Below are 17,084 nucleotides of genomic sequence, written 5' to 3'. Positions count from 1 at the left end.
CCAGCTGGGAGGTTGGTCTGTGGTGCTTGCGTGGGGTCACTCCTTTGGCTGCATCATCTGGTGGCTTGATGGGGGCTGGGAGTGTCAGATGGCCTCATTCCCATGTTTGGCCATTGATTGCCTGGGCCTGTGTCTCCTTCAGGTCTCTCACCCTCAAGAAGGCTGGCATGGGGCTTCTGCTTAGGGGCAGCTTAGTGTTCCAAGTGGGTAAGATCAGAATCTGCAAAAGCTCCTGAGGCTTGGCTTGGAATCTATACAGCATTACTTCTGCCATCTTCTCTTGGTGAAAGCAAGTCATGGGGCCAGTCTGAATTTATGGGATGGGGAAATAGACGCAAAGATGTATGCTTACAGGGCCAGGTGGGGTCACCGCGGTCATCGTTACAAACCATCTACCACAAACTGCCTTGCCCTTTCTCTCCTATTTCATTGATTTTTATCTTCAGTTAGGGTAGAGACATGGCATAATGGTATAAGAAAGAATATGGGCTTTAGAATCAGATAAATCTAGAATTTGTGGTTTGTAGGCAAATCTTTATAGTCTAGATGTTAATATTTTTGCTACTTATCTGTTGAAGATATCTTTTCTGTCTTTGCTTTTACAGTGTTTTTACGAATGAAAGTTTTAAATTTTAGTAAAATCTGATTCAAATCTTAAATGGTTTATGCTTTATTATCTTATTTAAGAAATCCATCTCTTCCCCATTATTATAAAGATTGTCTTCTGCATTTTCTTCTGAAAAGAATTACATTCCCATTCTTGTTTATACCTATCTTGCCGCATTAGTTTTTGTGAATATTGGGAGTTGAGGTCCAATTTTATATTTTCCCAAATGTGTAGCCAACTGTGCTAGCAGCATTTACCAAATATTCCATTCCTTTCCCACTGATCTGCAGTGGTCCCTCTGCTGTAGATCATGCTTCAGGTTCTGGTGGGGCCGCTTCTGGCCTTTCTGTTCTGATAACCTGTCTCCTTTCCAATTCTGCATTGCTTCCTATTACTGCAATTTTATGATAAGTTTTGCTATCTTGCAGGGAAAGTACCCCAATCTTGTTTTTCTTCTCTGAAACGGTCTTTGTCCTTTTGTGCTTTCATAAAAAATTTAGTTCTAAGAAAAGTGCTTGCTATATGGCTCATTTTCACATTTTTCCTTGGAAAAACGTCTATTCCCTAATTCTTGGGAATAGGGTTTGAAATACAGTCATAACTCAAGCTGTAGAGGTTCACAGTTGAAGATCTAACATGGCATTCTTAACATTTGCCTAATACAGTTTTCCATTCTTTTACTTTTGTGTGTGTATGGGGAAGGGGGGAGGGCAGCTAAAGTAAACTAAGCATTTATAGGTGATTTCATAAGAACTCTAAAAGCAAAGTTATAAGCAATTTTCAATAAAAAAGTACAGGGTTAACAGCAAAATTATGTTTATAGTACAAATAAATCATTTTTTTAATACTGTCTGTATTCTCCAACTGATAGCTGCAATATATATTTTAACAAGAAATTTATTGGTAAATTTAATCCTTTATTGATAACAGTTTCATCTTATAGACCATGAGACTCAATTGCACAATTTTAAGAATGATAAAATTAGTCTTCATATATCATGAAGTTGTAAAAGGCCCTGTTTTTCCCATCCTTTTATTTTTAATTTTCTGTCTTTATATTTAGGTCTATTTATTGCATATAGCATATAGTTGGGGTTTTCTTTTACATTGTTGTTTTTAGTCTAAACATGAGGTTTAAGTATTAATTTAGTCTATTTTGCATTTATTTAGAGTTCTTTCTAAAGAGAAAGACTTCTTTCTGTAACTTTTGCCCTATATCTTGCTTTTTTCCTTCTTTAAACATCACTTTCTCTCTTCAAATTATATAATCTATTTGTGTTATTTTAGTGGTTGCTTGGTCTTAAAATTTTAACATGGTTTTTGACATAACAAAGCCCAGTTCTTACAGTTTTTTTATTTACCTCTTGAAGCATAAAAGGACCGTAAAATCACACCCACCCTTATTTCCATTATTTTAGTTGCATCTTGTATTTTTTTAATCACCAAATGAGTTCTTTGGGGTGGGGGTGGGTGGGGATGATAGGGTTTGTGTTATTTGCTAAGACTTACCTATACGTACTTTTGCCTTTATTTACCATTTCACCTTATATACTGGATCTTCTTTCTAGGATTTTATTTCTTCTGAAGCGTAGTTCCTTCAGGGAATTTTTTACTGAGGCTCTGTAGTAAACTTTCATACTTTTCGTTTTCTAAACTATATTGATAGTTCCAGCATTTGAAGGTATCTTTGCTGTAGTAAGGTAATGTTTTCAGCTGGACTGTCCAGGCTTTTATTCCTTCTCTAACTTTTATTCTTATCTATTGGGTGTTTTAATTTCAGTGATTATAATTCTCAGTTTCTAGAAATTCTATGACCTGGTCTTTTTTTTAAAGTAGGTCTTTTTCTCGTTCTTTTTTTTTTTTTTTTAAAGATTTATTTATTTTTATTTATTTCTCTCCCCTCCCCCCCCACTCCTATTGTCTGTTCTTTGTGTCTATTTGCTGCGTCTTTTTGTCCACTTCTGCTGTTGTCAGCAGTAGGGGAATCTGTGTTTCTTTTTGTTGCATCATCTTGCTGTGTCAGCTCTCTGTGTGTGCGGTGCCATTCCTGGGCAGGCTGCACTTTCTTTCGCGCTGGGTGGCTCTCCTTACGGGGCGCACTCCTTGCGCGTGGGGCTCCCCTATGCGGGGGACACCCTTGCATGGCAGGGCACTCTTTGCGCGCATCAACACTGTCCATGGGCCAACTCCACACGGGTCAAGGAGGCCCCGGGTTTGAACCGCGGACCTCCCATGTGGCAGACAGATGCCCTAACCACTGGGCCAAGTCCGCCACCTTTTCTCGTTCTTTTGCGTTTTTAGTATTTTGTGGGTATTTATTTGACATTCTGTATCTGGTAATTGCTTGATATAAATTCCTTGGGTGTCTGGTTGTGCTGCTTGCTTTTACTGCCTCTCATTTGTGGGGACTCACTTTTCCTGTGTTTCATAATTATGGAATATGGATTCTTGTTGGCCATGCTTTATCTCTGGGCATTATGCGAAACCATTGATAAGGGTCTCCCTTCAGAGTACATAAATTTGCTTTTTGCTTCTGCTGGTTACTCCTGGCAAAAATTCTTATTTCATCTTGGGGTTTCCTGGATGAAGTATATTTGAACCCCAAATATCCACGAGGCCAGCCCTTACCTTATAATCACAGGGAAGAAACCTCCTTGCTTCTGCCCCGCTCCTAGCTCAGAGTACAGGCAGAACTACTCAAGCTTCCTTCTTTGGGGGGGCAGTTTTAGCCTTTCAGATCATTTGTGACCGAAGGTGTAGGTCTTCAATGGATTGTGTGAATGTAGGGGACTCAACCCCCAATTAGTACAGATACAATGCCTGCTTTCTGTCTTGTGGCTATACAGCTAAAACCATAGGCTCCAGGGCAGTGGTTGCCAAGCTGCATTGTCCTGCTGTTTGGAAGTGTGTGGGGACTTTTTTTGGTTGCCATGGTGACTGGAGAGTGCCAAAGGTATTTAGAGTCCAGGAGCCAGGGAGGGCAATGCCAAGTGCACCTGCCAAATGCATTTCTATCCAAAGAGAATTGTGCCCCTCATGGTTTCAATAGCTTCTCACCTCCTTGAAATCCATGGCTCTAGGGCTTGGGGGGTTGCTGGATATGCTCAGGAAGCCTTTTCAGCTTCCTTTAACTTTACCCTTGGACTATGGGAGTTTTTTTGGAGCTCCAGCTTTGTATTTAAAAAGCATATGTGTTGCATTTCACATACCACATCTAACTGGGTTATAGAAGTAGGGTCTGGTTTTTTTTGTTAGAAGCAGTGATCCTTTCATTCAATTTTCCACTATTTTGTGAGCATCAGCTATATTCCAGGCATTGTATTAAGCAGGGGACATATGCAGAGTCACAACATTTGACCGCACAGCTGTGAATTTTACAACTCTGGGAGCCCTCTCTCCAGACTACAGGAGGCTCTGGATGCAATGCTGAGCAAGCTGTGCTGCCTGAAATTGGACAGCTTAGCGCTAAATGAATTTGTCTATTCCTCCACATCAGGGATCAACTCTTGCCGCTCCCTCCTACCCCCAGCACTTAGGTCATTGCCCCTAGAGAGTAACTATTCAATCACTTTTCTTCCGGTGGAGGTGACAGTGTGAAATAGTCCATGTCCTCCAACTTAATGAGCTTTTTTCTTTGACTGCCACCACCATGTTACCAAGTGAACAAGTCATTAAGACAAATGCAAGAAAATCCAAAAGCTGGAGGGAGAGTGAAAAAAACAGACTAAAGCATCCAGACTAAGCAAGACACACTCACTTAGTGGGTGCTTTATTCCAGTGAAGGGGAGAAGGGTTGCAGGAGACAGCCTGGGTACAAAGAGGTCAGTGTCCTCCCCTAGATTTTTAGCCAACCTAGAATTTGAATAGAAAGTATTTCCAAGCAGCTTCTGGCTTAGATGGTAATATTGGAACAATGCAGCCTCTCTACAGGCTGAGGTTTTTGCCCCTAGAGTCAGAAAGAGGCTTCTTCCATTCCCATTTCTTCTCCCTGCCACCTCTCCTTGCCCTCCCACCCCCAATTTTAGTGATAATGCTATAGTCTTTCATCCAATGCCTGGCATATTCTATGGCAGTGGTAATCAAACCAGGGGGCATATCAGAATCAACTAGAATAGGTTTTTGAATGTCCTATATAACCTTGTTACTCAAAGTGTAGACCATGGATCAGCCGTATTGGTATAATCTAGAACTTGTAAGAAATGTGGAATCATAGTCCCAACCCTGTATCTATTTGAATCAGAGCCTACATTTTAACATGATCCATGGGGGATTCAGATGCCCTTTAAAGTTAGAGAAGCACTGCAGAGGGAGGTGATTCAAATGGTTCCTTTCCTCAGTGCAAAGAAGCACTGTAGCATGCACTCAATTAACAGGAAGGGAAGGAAGTTGCCCATATTTTTGTTCTACTTATTGTGGGAAGAGTAGATGTTTGTAGCTTGCCGGATTTGGTGGGGGAAAAATGGGTAATGAATTTGGGACATATATTTTTTGTGTGGTGCTACTTGTCAAAGTGCTTTATTCAACTATTTTATGCCCATATTTATGATAAAATGATATTGATGATGACAGTAATAGTAACAGAACAACAAAAACTAACATTCATTGAGCTAAGTTCTTGGAGCTAGTACTTGGAGACCCTAACAATACACATACACATCACTACTCAGACCCCATGCCCTGTCTGCCCAGATGTGGCTTATAGCAATGGCTATAGGAGTTGACCCACATTTTCTCCTGATTTCATCGTGTAGGTCACGGCCTTTGCAGCGAGCAGGGCAGTAGTGCCGAGACTGCTCCGGAGGAGACCGAAGGACCAGACTTGGAGTCCTCAGATGAGGCTGACCACAGCAGCAAGGTGAGAGATTTTCATTTTCACATCCCACATCTCTGAACCACCAAAGAATCACAGCTGACACATCACAGCTGTATCTGGTTAGAAGACCTCTCCAAGGGATGAAGTGGTTTTACTTCCAAGATGTTGCTAACTGGTGTGATATGAAATCTAAATTATAGCTGGATAACAACCCTCTCTGTGAGAATATATGGCTGAAATCACTCTTGATGAACTGGAGTTCTTTTTCTTTAATTGCTGCTGCTGCTGGAGTTCCCCATCAGTGTCATAATTTTATCTTATTTCCTCCTTACATCTTCATTTGGATATGATGAAACCACATCCAAAATATTTGCTACTGAGTCATTTTTACTTTCTTGCTATTTAAGCATCTGTAATGAACTCCTTTTGCATTATCTGTGTGGTTATCATTAAAGGTGAGCCTCTTTTACATTAACAGGAAAGAAACAATCTCTTTATTAATCCTGATAGGACATGAGAAGGTGAGAGGTTCTTATTCTGAGTGTTTGGTGCAGGACATTGAAATTGTTTTCCATAATTCATCATGCATTTATTCTGCACATAGAGAATTCTAAGGGCCCCTTTTATAATCACAGCTTCAAAAACAACACAATTTAAAAACTTTGCTACCTATGCCTTTTCCCCAGGAAAGCAATAGTGTATGATTATGTTTTTGTATTCATTCATCTTTTTAATGATGTTGATCTCTCCCCCCATCTCTTATTTTGTTCTGACACCATTTTAACCTTGAGAAATCACATAATTTAAATTGTACCTTTGTTTTATCATCTGCAAAATCCTGGTGATTCTTGTTGTGGCATTGGTGATTAAATTACTGGATGGGTCAAATAACGTAACTATGGGAAAATTCAATGATAATAGGATAATGAATATCCTATTCAAATGAACCATTTTTATTTTAAAAGCCTATATTTCCAAATGCGTCCTTGTTTCTCTGTGTGTGTAAGGTACTTTCTTGTTGCATATGTTTGAATGTCATTCAGGATCTTTTACCCATATGTGTTATTTTTCCCACCATATGTTGTCATTTTAGAGTCTTAAATTGGGCACTGTACAAAATTTAATCTATGCATATAATATTGAAAGTAATTTTAATATTTATCAGCAAAAAGGCTTTATGTTATTGGTTAAAGGCAAAAAACTGAAACCAAACAAAAACCTGCTTAAAGTAAGTTTGGATTTATGTGGCCCTTACATGCCTCTTACCACTTTTTTCGTAGGGGGGGAGGTCACCTTCAAAAGAAATAGATACCTCCATGCTGGTCTAAGATTTTGAGACATATTAAGTTTTTCTCTTACAGCAGCTAAAAATATTATTTCTCAATTTCTCATTTGATTTAGGAAAACATCTATTTTTTCCTCAATCCAATACATTTATTTCTGAATGCTTTTTACCTTGGATTATTTTTACCTCACTGTAATAGCCCAATATTCTCATCACCTTGTTGATTTTGAGAGAGATTGTTTCCATTTTAAGTTTAGGGAGTCATGAGGACCTAAACAGAGTCCTCTAATGTTAGGTGAGTGCGTAGAAAGGAAGGTAGAGGCCGGGGCTTTGTGCACTGTCCCCATGCGTCTCCCCACCTTCGTGATGCCTTCTCCAGAGAACAAGGCTTAGAACAGAGAGGGTCAAAGGTAGGAGCAGGCGATGTTGTTGATTTCCCTGAAGCAGTACACGCCGGTCTTTCTAAAAAGGGAAGGAATTTCCTCACAAATTATTGACAACTGGTTTCTGTGAAGATCTGAGTATCTTTAAAGCATGCAGTAGCCTGCGTTCAATCTAAAGGTTGCTAGGTTAGCCTGGAGGCATCACATAGTTCTATACCTGGAGACATTTGATTCATTCAGTTTTGATTTGATTCAGATTTTACCTTTTTTATTTGAAATATTTCATCATGCATCTACTTTACTTAACTAAAAGATTTTAATGAATTAAATTTCTCACTTAGGGTTTTTGAAAGCGAGACCCTTAAACTGAGGCTTCTTGGAGCCTGGTCCTCCTGTGTATTAATAATAATGATTAATAAGCGCTAATTCCTTTTTGCTGTTTCCTGTCTATTGGGTGCTATTCCATATTAACTCATTGCATCCTCACACATCCCTCAGAGTTCTTTTTGCTGAGGCAGAAAAGGTCACACAATTGCCTGATGGCAGAACCCAGATGTAAACCCAGGCAGGTGGTCTCTGGGACTTGTATTGTTGATACTACTCTAAACTACCTTCTGGCCAAATAGTCAAATAGTTAAGGCTTGGTGTTAAATACCAGGCTTCAGAAAAAAAGGAAATAGTTAATTAGTGGTGGTGTAAGCCCATTAGAGATAGACTCCTTAGCCACTTAGATATTTTCCTAATGCTGCAGTTTCTAAGGTCTGTGTGTATGTGAGAGAGGGCAAACAAATATCTTAAGTTTCTTGGTTAAGGTTAAATATTTTTTAAATTTGTTTTTTAGAGAAGTTGTAAGTTTAAAGAAATATCACACGTAAAATATGTAAAGTGTGAGAATTGATTTTTAAGTTAATGATATAAACATGATTGATTTAGCCTGTCTCAATGCACCTGGCTGGATGTAAAAATGTAAAAAAAAAAAAAAAGCTAAACTTAGTTTATTTCGGCTAAGTGAGGTTACTTAATATTTTCTTGCTTCTTTCTAAATGAATTATTTTACAAAATATTGGGAAGGATAAAGAGGATGCATGGTGCAGCAATCTGTGTGTTTTCCTATTTTCAATAGCAGAGTTTGCTATGCACAGCCTCTTGGGTTCCGTCGAGTAAATAGTCGCGAGCTCGTTGTGGGAGGTGGCACTGGGATGTCATGTCCACGGGGTGGGCCGTCTAACATCCTCTGTCAGCCGCCTCCTTCCTTCTGTGACTGTGGGTGACGAACCTCAGAGAGCGCCACCACCGCTGGCTACTTGCTTCTAATTGTCGTCTCTGGAAACAAAAATGCTAATTAGCTCCGGGCAGTCCTGCGTTCCAGACACCCTGGCAGCTGCGATAATGTTTTCCAGATAGCAAATGTATTGGAATAATTTTCAGAACATTTCCTTTCCGAAAGACTTCTTCTGTTTTATTATCTTTTTTTTTTTTTTAAATCCAGAGCCTTATTGTCTCTGAAACGTCTGCTGTTGTCACAAAGCATGAGGGGGAAATGTGAGACTCTCAACTGGCCAAAAGCATCTTGTTTTTAGGGCCGGCTCCTGGCTCGGTGCGGGGTGGCTTCAAAGTTGTCGCAGCCGGGCAGCTCCGGGTCTGGTTTCGGGGTGCGGGCGCGGGGAGGCCGGCCGGTCAGCTGACCGGGGCCGCGCGGCGCAGAGCCGCTCGCCCCCCAGGGGGGTGTTTTCTGCTTTGTTTGCTTTCCTGTTTTGGCGCTCCCGCGCAGGAACTTCTGTTGTGCAGCCAGGTGAAATCAAAGCCCGGCTCCTAGTCCACGGCCTGGCCTCTGCCAGCCCCCCGGCGCGCCCCGTGGGACGCGGGCGCCGCGGAGCGCACGGGCGCGGCCCTCCCCGCGCCGGCATGCAGCTGCGGGTGTGCCCCGAGCCGCCGCTCTCCTCGCTGCCGGGAGGCTCCGGGCGCCCTCGGAGTCTTTGCAGAAACTTCTCTCTCTGTGCCGAACATGTCAGGTGGTAGAAACCGCGGGAGGCTCTATTCCTGACGATGTCTGCCCTGTGGAAAATGAAGCGCAAGCCCAGGATGGAAAGCGTGCAGTCCGGTGGCTCTGTCTACCGGACCCTGCATCTGGTGAGCGCCTTGGCCGCCTGGGTCCTAGCTCGCTGTCGCCCGGGGATGTCATCACAGCCGAGTAACTTCCAGACCTTCAAGGTGGTGGTGATGCTTGACCTCTTTCCCCATCTTTCATCCTTGGGTCCTCTGTACCCCCTTGTTGACAAAGAAATGGATGTTGGAGCGTTTCGGGAGGGGGCTTCAGGTGTGGGTGTGGAGCTGAATTTGCCTAGGATCTTTATACTTGTCTCTTCCTAAGTTCTTAAACGGCAGAAAGATGGGGTCTGCATGCTTTTACTGACATTGGAATCCTTCCTCCCCTCACCTTTTTTTTTTTTTTTTGCTTATTGGGGTTTTGAGCGTTTTGTGTTGTATGTCTGGCCAGCCTTCCCCCACCCCTGACTGAGGAGATCGAATGTTCCGCCAGCAGTTCTGCAGCAAGTGTGTTGAGCTTGCCTCCCCCGTGCCAAGTGTGAAGTCCTTTTTACTTTCTTATTTCTACTTTCTTGAGAAGGAGATGAATGTTGAAGTGTAGGCTCGGGGGGATGGGTCAACAGCTTACCATCAGCTGGTCTGTATTGAACAGGTAAGTTCCTGCAGTAACTGCTGACTCCCTAATAGGAAAATTCAGTGGGTCACTGACAAGAAACAATTGAGCAAAATTTTAAAAATGAAACCTTTAAGGATTGTTATCAGTCTGTCAACATTTAGATTTTGTGTCATTTAATGAAACTTGAACTTTGACAGTGCACTTGATTTTCCCAAATACATCTTTGTCCTTGGCAGTGTCTTCAAAAAGAGCCTGAGAAGGTGATGGAGACCTGTGGGGATAATCACTGAAGTTATGTGGTGCCCTGCTTTGGTATTTGTCCTCAAATAAGCTTAAATAAAGATGTATAAGAATTTAGGCCACTCCGACTCCTTTTATCTGTGGGATGTGTTAAATCAGTCCAGCTCAAAGGATAGTTTTAGAACTCTGAACCCTTCTAGAGCTAGAATTGCTTTTAGTGGTTGCATAACAGGAAGAGCTTAAACAGCTGGGTCGCTTGAGTTGATGGTGTGTATTTAAAAGTCTATCCCCCCTTCCCCTTTTTTGTGCTTTCTTTTCATCTTCCACAGGAAGAAAGGGATGCTAGAAACATTCTGCTTCATGCTGGTCTCGGTGTAAGTGGCCCATTTCCTTCTGCAATTGTCCTCTTCATTCTACTTTGGAAAATTCTTAGTCCTGACAGTGCAACAGCTTTGCAACCCTTTAGCAATTTCTCTAAAATGCCCTTGAGCGCTTTCCCGTTTCCAGGATGACTGACTGCGGTCTTCAAGTGGGAAGATGTTTGTGCTCAGAAATCTTTTCTGTCCTCTCCCTTGCAAGAGTCCTTAGCTAACTTGCCCCAGTTCCAGGAAGCTTGGTTGGCAGGAGTGTGTTGAGAACTTGCCCCTTTTGGGCACTTCTGGATACAGTGTTTGGTGGCAGAATGACCAGTTACCCCCTAATGCTCAGTGATGGAGTGGGAAATCGCTGCCCTCAACTCCTCCTGCATCTGGGCTGGGCTGATTACGCTGCATGGAGAAGGTACCTGTGGAGTTCTAGATCAAGTTTGACCCTAATAAGGGGGAGATGGAATGAAAAGCTTGGCCACCGTAGATTAGAGGCCACCTCTAGATTAGAGGTATTCTAAAGAAGATCGATCTGCATTTCCTTCTTCCTTCAAAGGATCCTTTCTCTAGGTGATATTTTAGAACAGAATTCTCAAACTTGACAATATTCTCTACTTACGTTCATTATTTCCATGCAAAATACTCAAAAAAACCTTGTAAATAACATGCTTTGACAGTATTTATATGCATCGTAACTTGTAATTCTGTGGTGTTTTTTTTAGGCTTTCATTGTGTTAAACCTGAGATTTGATACCTTGAATTAGAACGAGGTTGGCCCCCTGTGTGGAGGCCGCCTGACTAAATCTCCCCCGGGCTTTGGGATATGATGCCTAAGGCTCTGAACTGCCAGGAGAGGACCCAAGGGTGTGCTCTGGGATACCAAAGGCATTTCCTAATATAATCCAGGATTTTGCCCAGGAGGTGTGACTGGAGCAAGCTGAGACGACCCTGGGCTGTGGGGCAGAGGTTGGGCAGTTTACAGCTGGGTTGAAAGCACTAAATCTCCAGCCTGCATCCCACCAACCTAACTCTGCCCAAGGGCCTGTTTAAAACTAAGGATGCCAAACCTTAGAGACCACTGTGGCTTTTACAAAGTCAAAGTCAGGAACCTTACCCTCTAAAAGATGGAAATCTCAAAAGTATTTACGTGAAACAGAGAGAATGAAAACCCAGACCTTCCATTATGATGTCCAAATGGAGCCAAGAACGGTGTGTGAACCAGAGGCACAGAGGAAAGAGGCTTTAGGAATTTCCTGCCGTTGATATGTGTCAGAACCCCAAGTTTAAAACTTTTGCTTTTAGTTCAATCACAGGGCATCATTGGTACAAAATAGAAGGGCTCTGGATGGTGCCTGGACAGCTGGTCTGAATAGTAAAACTGCAGAAAGGTTTTCTCTGCCTCTGAGTGGACTGAGATGGTGGGGGTATTTATCTTGAGTGGTAGCTTAGCTATTAATTTGTGTGCAAGAGACACAGAGCTGTAGTTATAGTTGGGACACTTTAAAAAGCTTTGTGTAAGCAAGGATGCCAGATCCACATTTGCTCTGTTAGGTTCCACGGTTGGGTACCAACTGAATGCAGCAGGGAAGTTTGGGATGAGATGGGGACAGAGCGGTTAGTTGTCTTTTGTCCGCCCCACCTGGCCATGGGCTTCTCACTTCGGTGAGAATTTCTTTTCCTTTCATCATAACTATGTGATAGTGCAATTGCCTATTACAGGTGCCAAGGAATTATCTAAAGGCTGTGTGAACATTTTGTTGATAGGAATGTATTTGTTCCTTGTTAATTTTTAAGAAAAAACCGTATCTGACAATATTGAAGAATGACCTTGAATTAGGGACTAAATAAACCTGTTTAGCTTGTTTCTACTAAAACAACCTTTGACTAAAAGCATTCTTTTATCTTTTTTAACAACTTCATTGAGGTATATACATACCATACAATTCAGCCCGTTTTGGTGCATTTTTTCCAGTCAGTCACTGACTTTTGGGAATAGTCAGTGCCCGAAAGCCACAGTTCTGTGGAGAATACTAAACAGTGCCACTGGCAGGAGATTGGTGCTTTTTGGTATGTAAAAATCAGGATTAGTGGTACCATCAGATAAGCAGTGAAAATTGGAAAAGACTTGAGATAATAGTTCTGCAGATTGGGCTCGACTCTTGTGACCCTGCGCTAATGCATCCTTTTTAGGTTCCTATTTTCCCTGTCTTTGTGCTGTCTTTATTCTAGGTTTCCTCTTCCCATCCTACCCCCACCTTTTCCTTTCTCTTATTGAGGTAAAATATACATAACTTTAACTTTACCATTGTATCCATTTTTTTTTTAGTGTACAGTTCATTGGCATTAAGTATAGTCACAAGGGTTTGGGACTGTCACCAGGATAACCATAACTTTTTCATCTTCCCAGACAGAAACTCTACACCCATTAAGCAGTAACTCCCCATTTCCTTCCCTTTTGGCTGCACTAATGAAGGAAAGGCATGCTACTGTTTTTGCCTTCATCTGTGTTTAAAAATCGCCCCATGGGAAAGGCTTGGTTTTAGCTACTTTTCTGCTCTGCCCAAAATGCCAGCCAAGGCTTTCAGCTCTGGCACGAAATGTTGATTTGGGGAGAGCGTCCTCTCCTGTTCCTCCAGGGTAGGTGTCTGATAGAAGTAAGTAGGCGTGTACACAGGTATTTATCGGAAGTGGTTTGTCCCTACCCCAACTAGACAATTAGAGGCAGGGAAAACAAGTTTGTGAAGGCAGCTCCTCCCTCAAGGAGACACCCATCGAACAGTTGTAGAGCAGTGCGCTGGAATACATGCTAATAAACCAGATTTTGTGCTATAAAATAGCCTCTGGAGCAATTCCGTGGAGAGCTTTAAAAATACCAGTGCCTTCATATCCCACCCCAGAGACTCACCGAATTGCTCTAGAGCAGAGGTTCTTAACCAGGGGTCCATGAGCTTGAATTGAAATTCAGAAAAACATTATTCTTGTGGGGTTATGATGGTGTGGGTGTGATTTATTTATTAAATAATACAAGAGGAGTGTGGACTTAGTAAGGGGTCCATGGTTTTCACCTGACCAGCAAAGGGGTCCGTGGAACCAAAATGGTTCAGAAGCTGTGCTCTAGACATGCACTGGGCATTGGGAAGTTTACATGCGCCACAGGTGATCACAGTATACAGGCAAGGTGGAGAGCTACTGGTGTCAATGCGGCGTTCTCAGCAGCCCATGCTTTGGAGAACTGTTTGGCATAACCTAAAAAGCTGGAATTTGGAATTCTTAGAGTTTATTTCCAGTGGATGATAAAATCTCCTGCAAATGTTCTGGTCTTCACTGGAATCATTCAGGAGAGAGGACATCAGAGGAGGCTGGGATCTCCCATCTTAGGGCCCAACACTCTTAGCGGGGAGAGGTACCTTCCAGCCTCTGGAGAAGCTGGAGAAGGAAACCTTTTTTTTTAACGGCATATCTATTGCCCTCTATAAAACTGCCTCTGTGTCAATTGTCAGTAGTGACCAGGAGAGTCTTAACTTCCAGGTTGTCTTCCGACATTGCGAAGTAGTAGATAGTGCACTGAACTGGGATTCTGGCAGTTAGTTAGGTTTGTAGGGTGGGTGAAATGCACTGGACCTCTCTGTGTCTCCTCGCAGATAAGAGGAGCGGTTGAGAATGCCGGCTTTGCAGCCTGTCTAGGCCACATCCCAGCTCTGCTGTTTAGAGCTGTGCAATCTTGAATGAGTTATTAAATCTCTCAGTGCCTCCATTTTCTCAGCTGTTCAGTGGAAACAAAGTAGCCCTTACTGACCATCCTGAGGGTGGATCGGACCAGCACCTGGCACACAGGAAGTGCTCAGTAAGGCCAGCTCTTCTTCTCAGGCTTGTTTGGGCATTCAGGGTGGAGCACATGGGGGACACAAGAGATGTAATCGACGCGTGACAGTTCATGAACCAGGAGGGGGGGACTCCTCTGGGAGGGAGTGTCTGGACGAGCCCCTCCGATCAGGGCTGACCACATCTGCCTTGCCTTTTGTACTGTGCTCTGAAGAGTACAGAGCAGGTGGCCGCATTTTGCCGCAGTCTGCATGAGATGAACGCAGCCGACTCCAGCCCGTCTCCCCAGGACACCGCCGGGCCCCAGCTGGTGACCATGAGGCAGCTCACGGACGCCGATAAGCTGCGCAAGGTCATCTGCGAGCTCCTGGAGACAGAGCGTACCTATGTGAAAGTATGTCCAACTCTTCCTGCCTCTTCCCACCTCCAGGGCCTGATTCCCCTCTCCTGAGGCATGGAGTTTGTGTGTTTACATTAGTACTCTTACTACGGCTGCGTGGAATTTGGCCTTTATTCTGAATGTTAGGCTCCCTTCTGTGTGTTAAGGAAGCTTATCAGTTCTTAAAGCAACTTATTTGATAAACGCAGTGGCTTTGTTGACAAAGAAAAGATGCTTTCGTGAATATTAAATTATCCCCTTGAGAATTCTAAGTGTATTGTTGAAAGAACACTGAAACCGAAATTTTGTTTTGGAAAAACTGGAGGGTATTATCATCGTAATCTAATTTGAGTCTAGGCAGAAGGGTAATCAGGCCTGTTTCCTTTGAATTATCACCTGTCCTGCCATTTAGTTAGCGTCCCCATATTAAAACAATGGAGCCTGGTTTTAATTCTCTGTTTTAGTCTTTTAATCAGCAGTAAGCAAGTTGTGGCCTTTGAACCAAATCTAGCTCGCTCTCTTTTTTATAAAGTTTTATTGGAACACAACCAGCTCATTCATCTACAGATTGTCTTTGCCTGCTTTCGTGCCACAACGGCAGGGTTGAGTAGTTGTAACAGATGCCTCATGGCCTACAAAATCTGGAATATTCACTCTCTGGCCCTTTACAGAAAAGGCTGACTGAGCCCTGTTTTAATGGATCTTAATGAGCAAAAAGACTGTCATATTAGCATTTGGGACATAATTTGTTTTTCTCCTTTGGATTCTTCATAGGCTTTTAGGTGTGCTAACGAGATTTACCTTTTCATTAGGACTTAAACTGTCTCATGGAGAGATACCTGAAACCTCTGCAAAAAGAAACATTTCTCACCCAAGATGAGGTATGATAAAAATTGTCTTAACTTTGTGAGCATCATGTTGCAATTTTGACTTGTTGGTGAAGAGGAAGGCATGGGGAGGGACACAATACTGAAGAACATTTTGAATTCATTTAATTGTAACAAATAGGTTAAATTATTTCCCATTATGTTCTTTTGGCCTTAGCCTCAGAGAATATCTTAACTGTCAAGTTTTGATACAAAAATTGTATAATACCAATAAAGTTTCTGAACACTAACGAAAAATGGATTGGAGTAAATTCTTTTTCATTTTGCAGCTTGATGTGCTCTTTGGAAATTTAACTGAAATGGTAGAATTTCAAGTCGAATTTCTTAAAACCTTAGAAGATGGGGTGAGGCTCGTACCTGATTTGGAAAAGCTGGAGAAAGTTGATCAATTTAAGGTATGTCTCCTCAAACAGTGTAATTTTGCCCCCTGGTATCTTAGGTGGGGTTATCCTATGGGCCAAGTTGAGTCCCCTGATAAAACCTTGCAGGTGGCGTTACGCTGTCTTCAGTAAGTTCTTGTGCTCAAGGTATTGGAGTATCCATTGGACTCATTGGGTTCATTCCTAGCCAGCCCGAGAGGGCCACTGGCCTTACCTTGCTTGTCTGGCAAAGGTAAAACAGCATCATTGATTTGCATTAAACTGGTGCATCTTTTGGAAGATGTACTAACCTTGACCTTTTTTCTGTATTTTCTTTTTTCTCAGAGGAGGCCTCTAAGACTTTTAGTTATTAGAAAATTACAATAGCACCCCGGGTCTTCCCAGTAAACAAATGAATTTATCCCATTCTGGGAAATTTTGCTTAATGGAAATACTTATCATTATCCAGGAGGAAGACAATCTTCCGGCACATGGTGTCCTTGCAGCCTTAATGGGGATTTATGACTAGCACCTTAGTAAGGATGGTTACGGCTTATTTCCTCCTCCCTGGTTGGCTTTTCCTTTACTGTGGAGATTTCCTGTGCTGCACGTCCAGGCAACAGGGTTCTTTGATTTGCGTGCAGTGGTGATAGCGTGCATGTCTTGCTCATGCACTTTTCTTTAAAAAAAACAGATTAATTGAAATGAAATTGACATGCAGTCTACTGTGCACATTGAAAGCGCACAATTCAATGAGTTTCGACATGGTTACACCTGTGAAACGCTCACGACAGTCATGACAGGGAACGAGGGCATCGCTCCCGAACATTCTCCCTGCCCTTCGTGACCCCCTCCCCCTTCCCCCGCTCCTCCCTCCCACCCTAGTCCTTGGCACCAGGACATGCTCTGCTGCCTGTCACTATAGATTGGTGTGCATTTCCTGAATTTTCTATAAATGGAACCATTCAGCGAATGCTCTGTGGGCAGGAGAGATGCCTCCCTCCCGGAGCCGAGGGTGTTTCTCCTTCAGTTTTGCTTATGCTCTCGTCTGCTCCCTGCTCGAAGAGAGAAGTGGTGTCGGAAGGGCATGGAGGTTGTGGTCAGGGACTCATATTTTAGGTGTTTTTTGGTTATTGTTTGATTGGTTTTTTGATTTTGTGGGTTTTTTGGGGGCGGTGGAGGTAAGCATTCCCTGTCCTTATTTGGTTTGTCACGTCCACCTCCCAGCAGGAGCTAGCGAGAGAATTCTACTGTTTCTGAAAGCCTTGTCCAAAATGCCAGA

At 42.6% G+C, this 17,084-nt stretch overlaps 1 protein-coding gene across 6 annotated transcripts in view; it reads left to right on the top strand.

Moving 5' to 3' along the window:
• Positions 1 to 17,084, top strand: part of TIAM1 (TIAM Rac1 associated GEF 1) — a 401,703-nt gene that overhangs the window by 352,450 nt on the left and 32,169 nt on the right. For all 6 annotated transcript variants that reach the window (XM_058296149.1, XM_058296148.1, XM_058296153.1 and 3 more), the window contains 4 exons: positions 5,359 to 5,462; positions 14,392 to 14,571; positions 15,369 to 15,437; positions 15,713 to 15,838. In XM_058296149.1, the coding sequence (XP_058152132.1) occupies positions 5,359 to 5,462; positions 14,392 to 14,571; positions 15,369 to 15,437; positions 15,713 to 15,838 (479 nt within the window). The remainder of the gene's footprint in view (positions 1 to 5,358; positions 5,463 to 14,391; positions 14,572 to 15,368; positions 15,438 to 15,712; positions 15,839 to 17,084) is intronic.

Source organism: Dasypus novemcinctus, chromosome 4 (assembly GCF_030445035.2).
Source record: "Dasypus novemcinctus isolate mDasNov1 chromosome 4, mDasNov1.1.hap2, whole genome shotgun sequence".
Lineage (NCBI taxonomy): Eukaryota > Metazoa > Chordata > Mammalia > Cingulata > Dasypodidae > Dasypus > Dasypus novemcinctus.
This window is presented reverse-complemented; position numbering and strand designations above follow the sequence as displayed.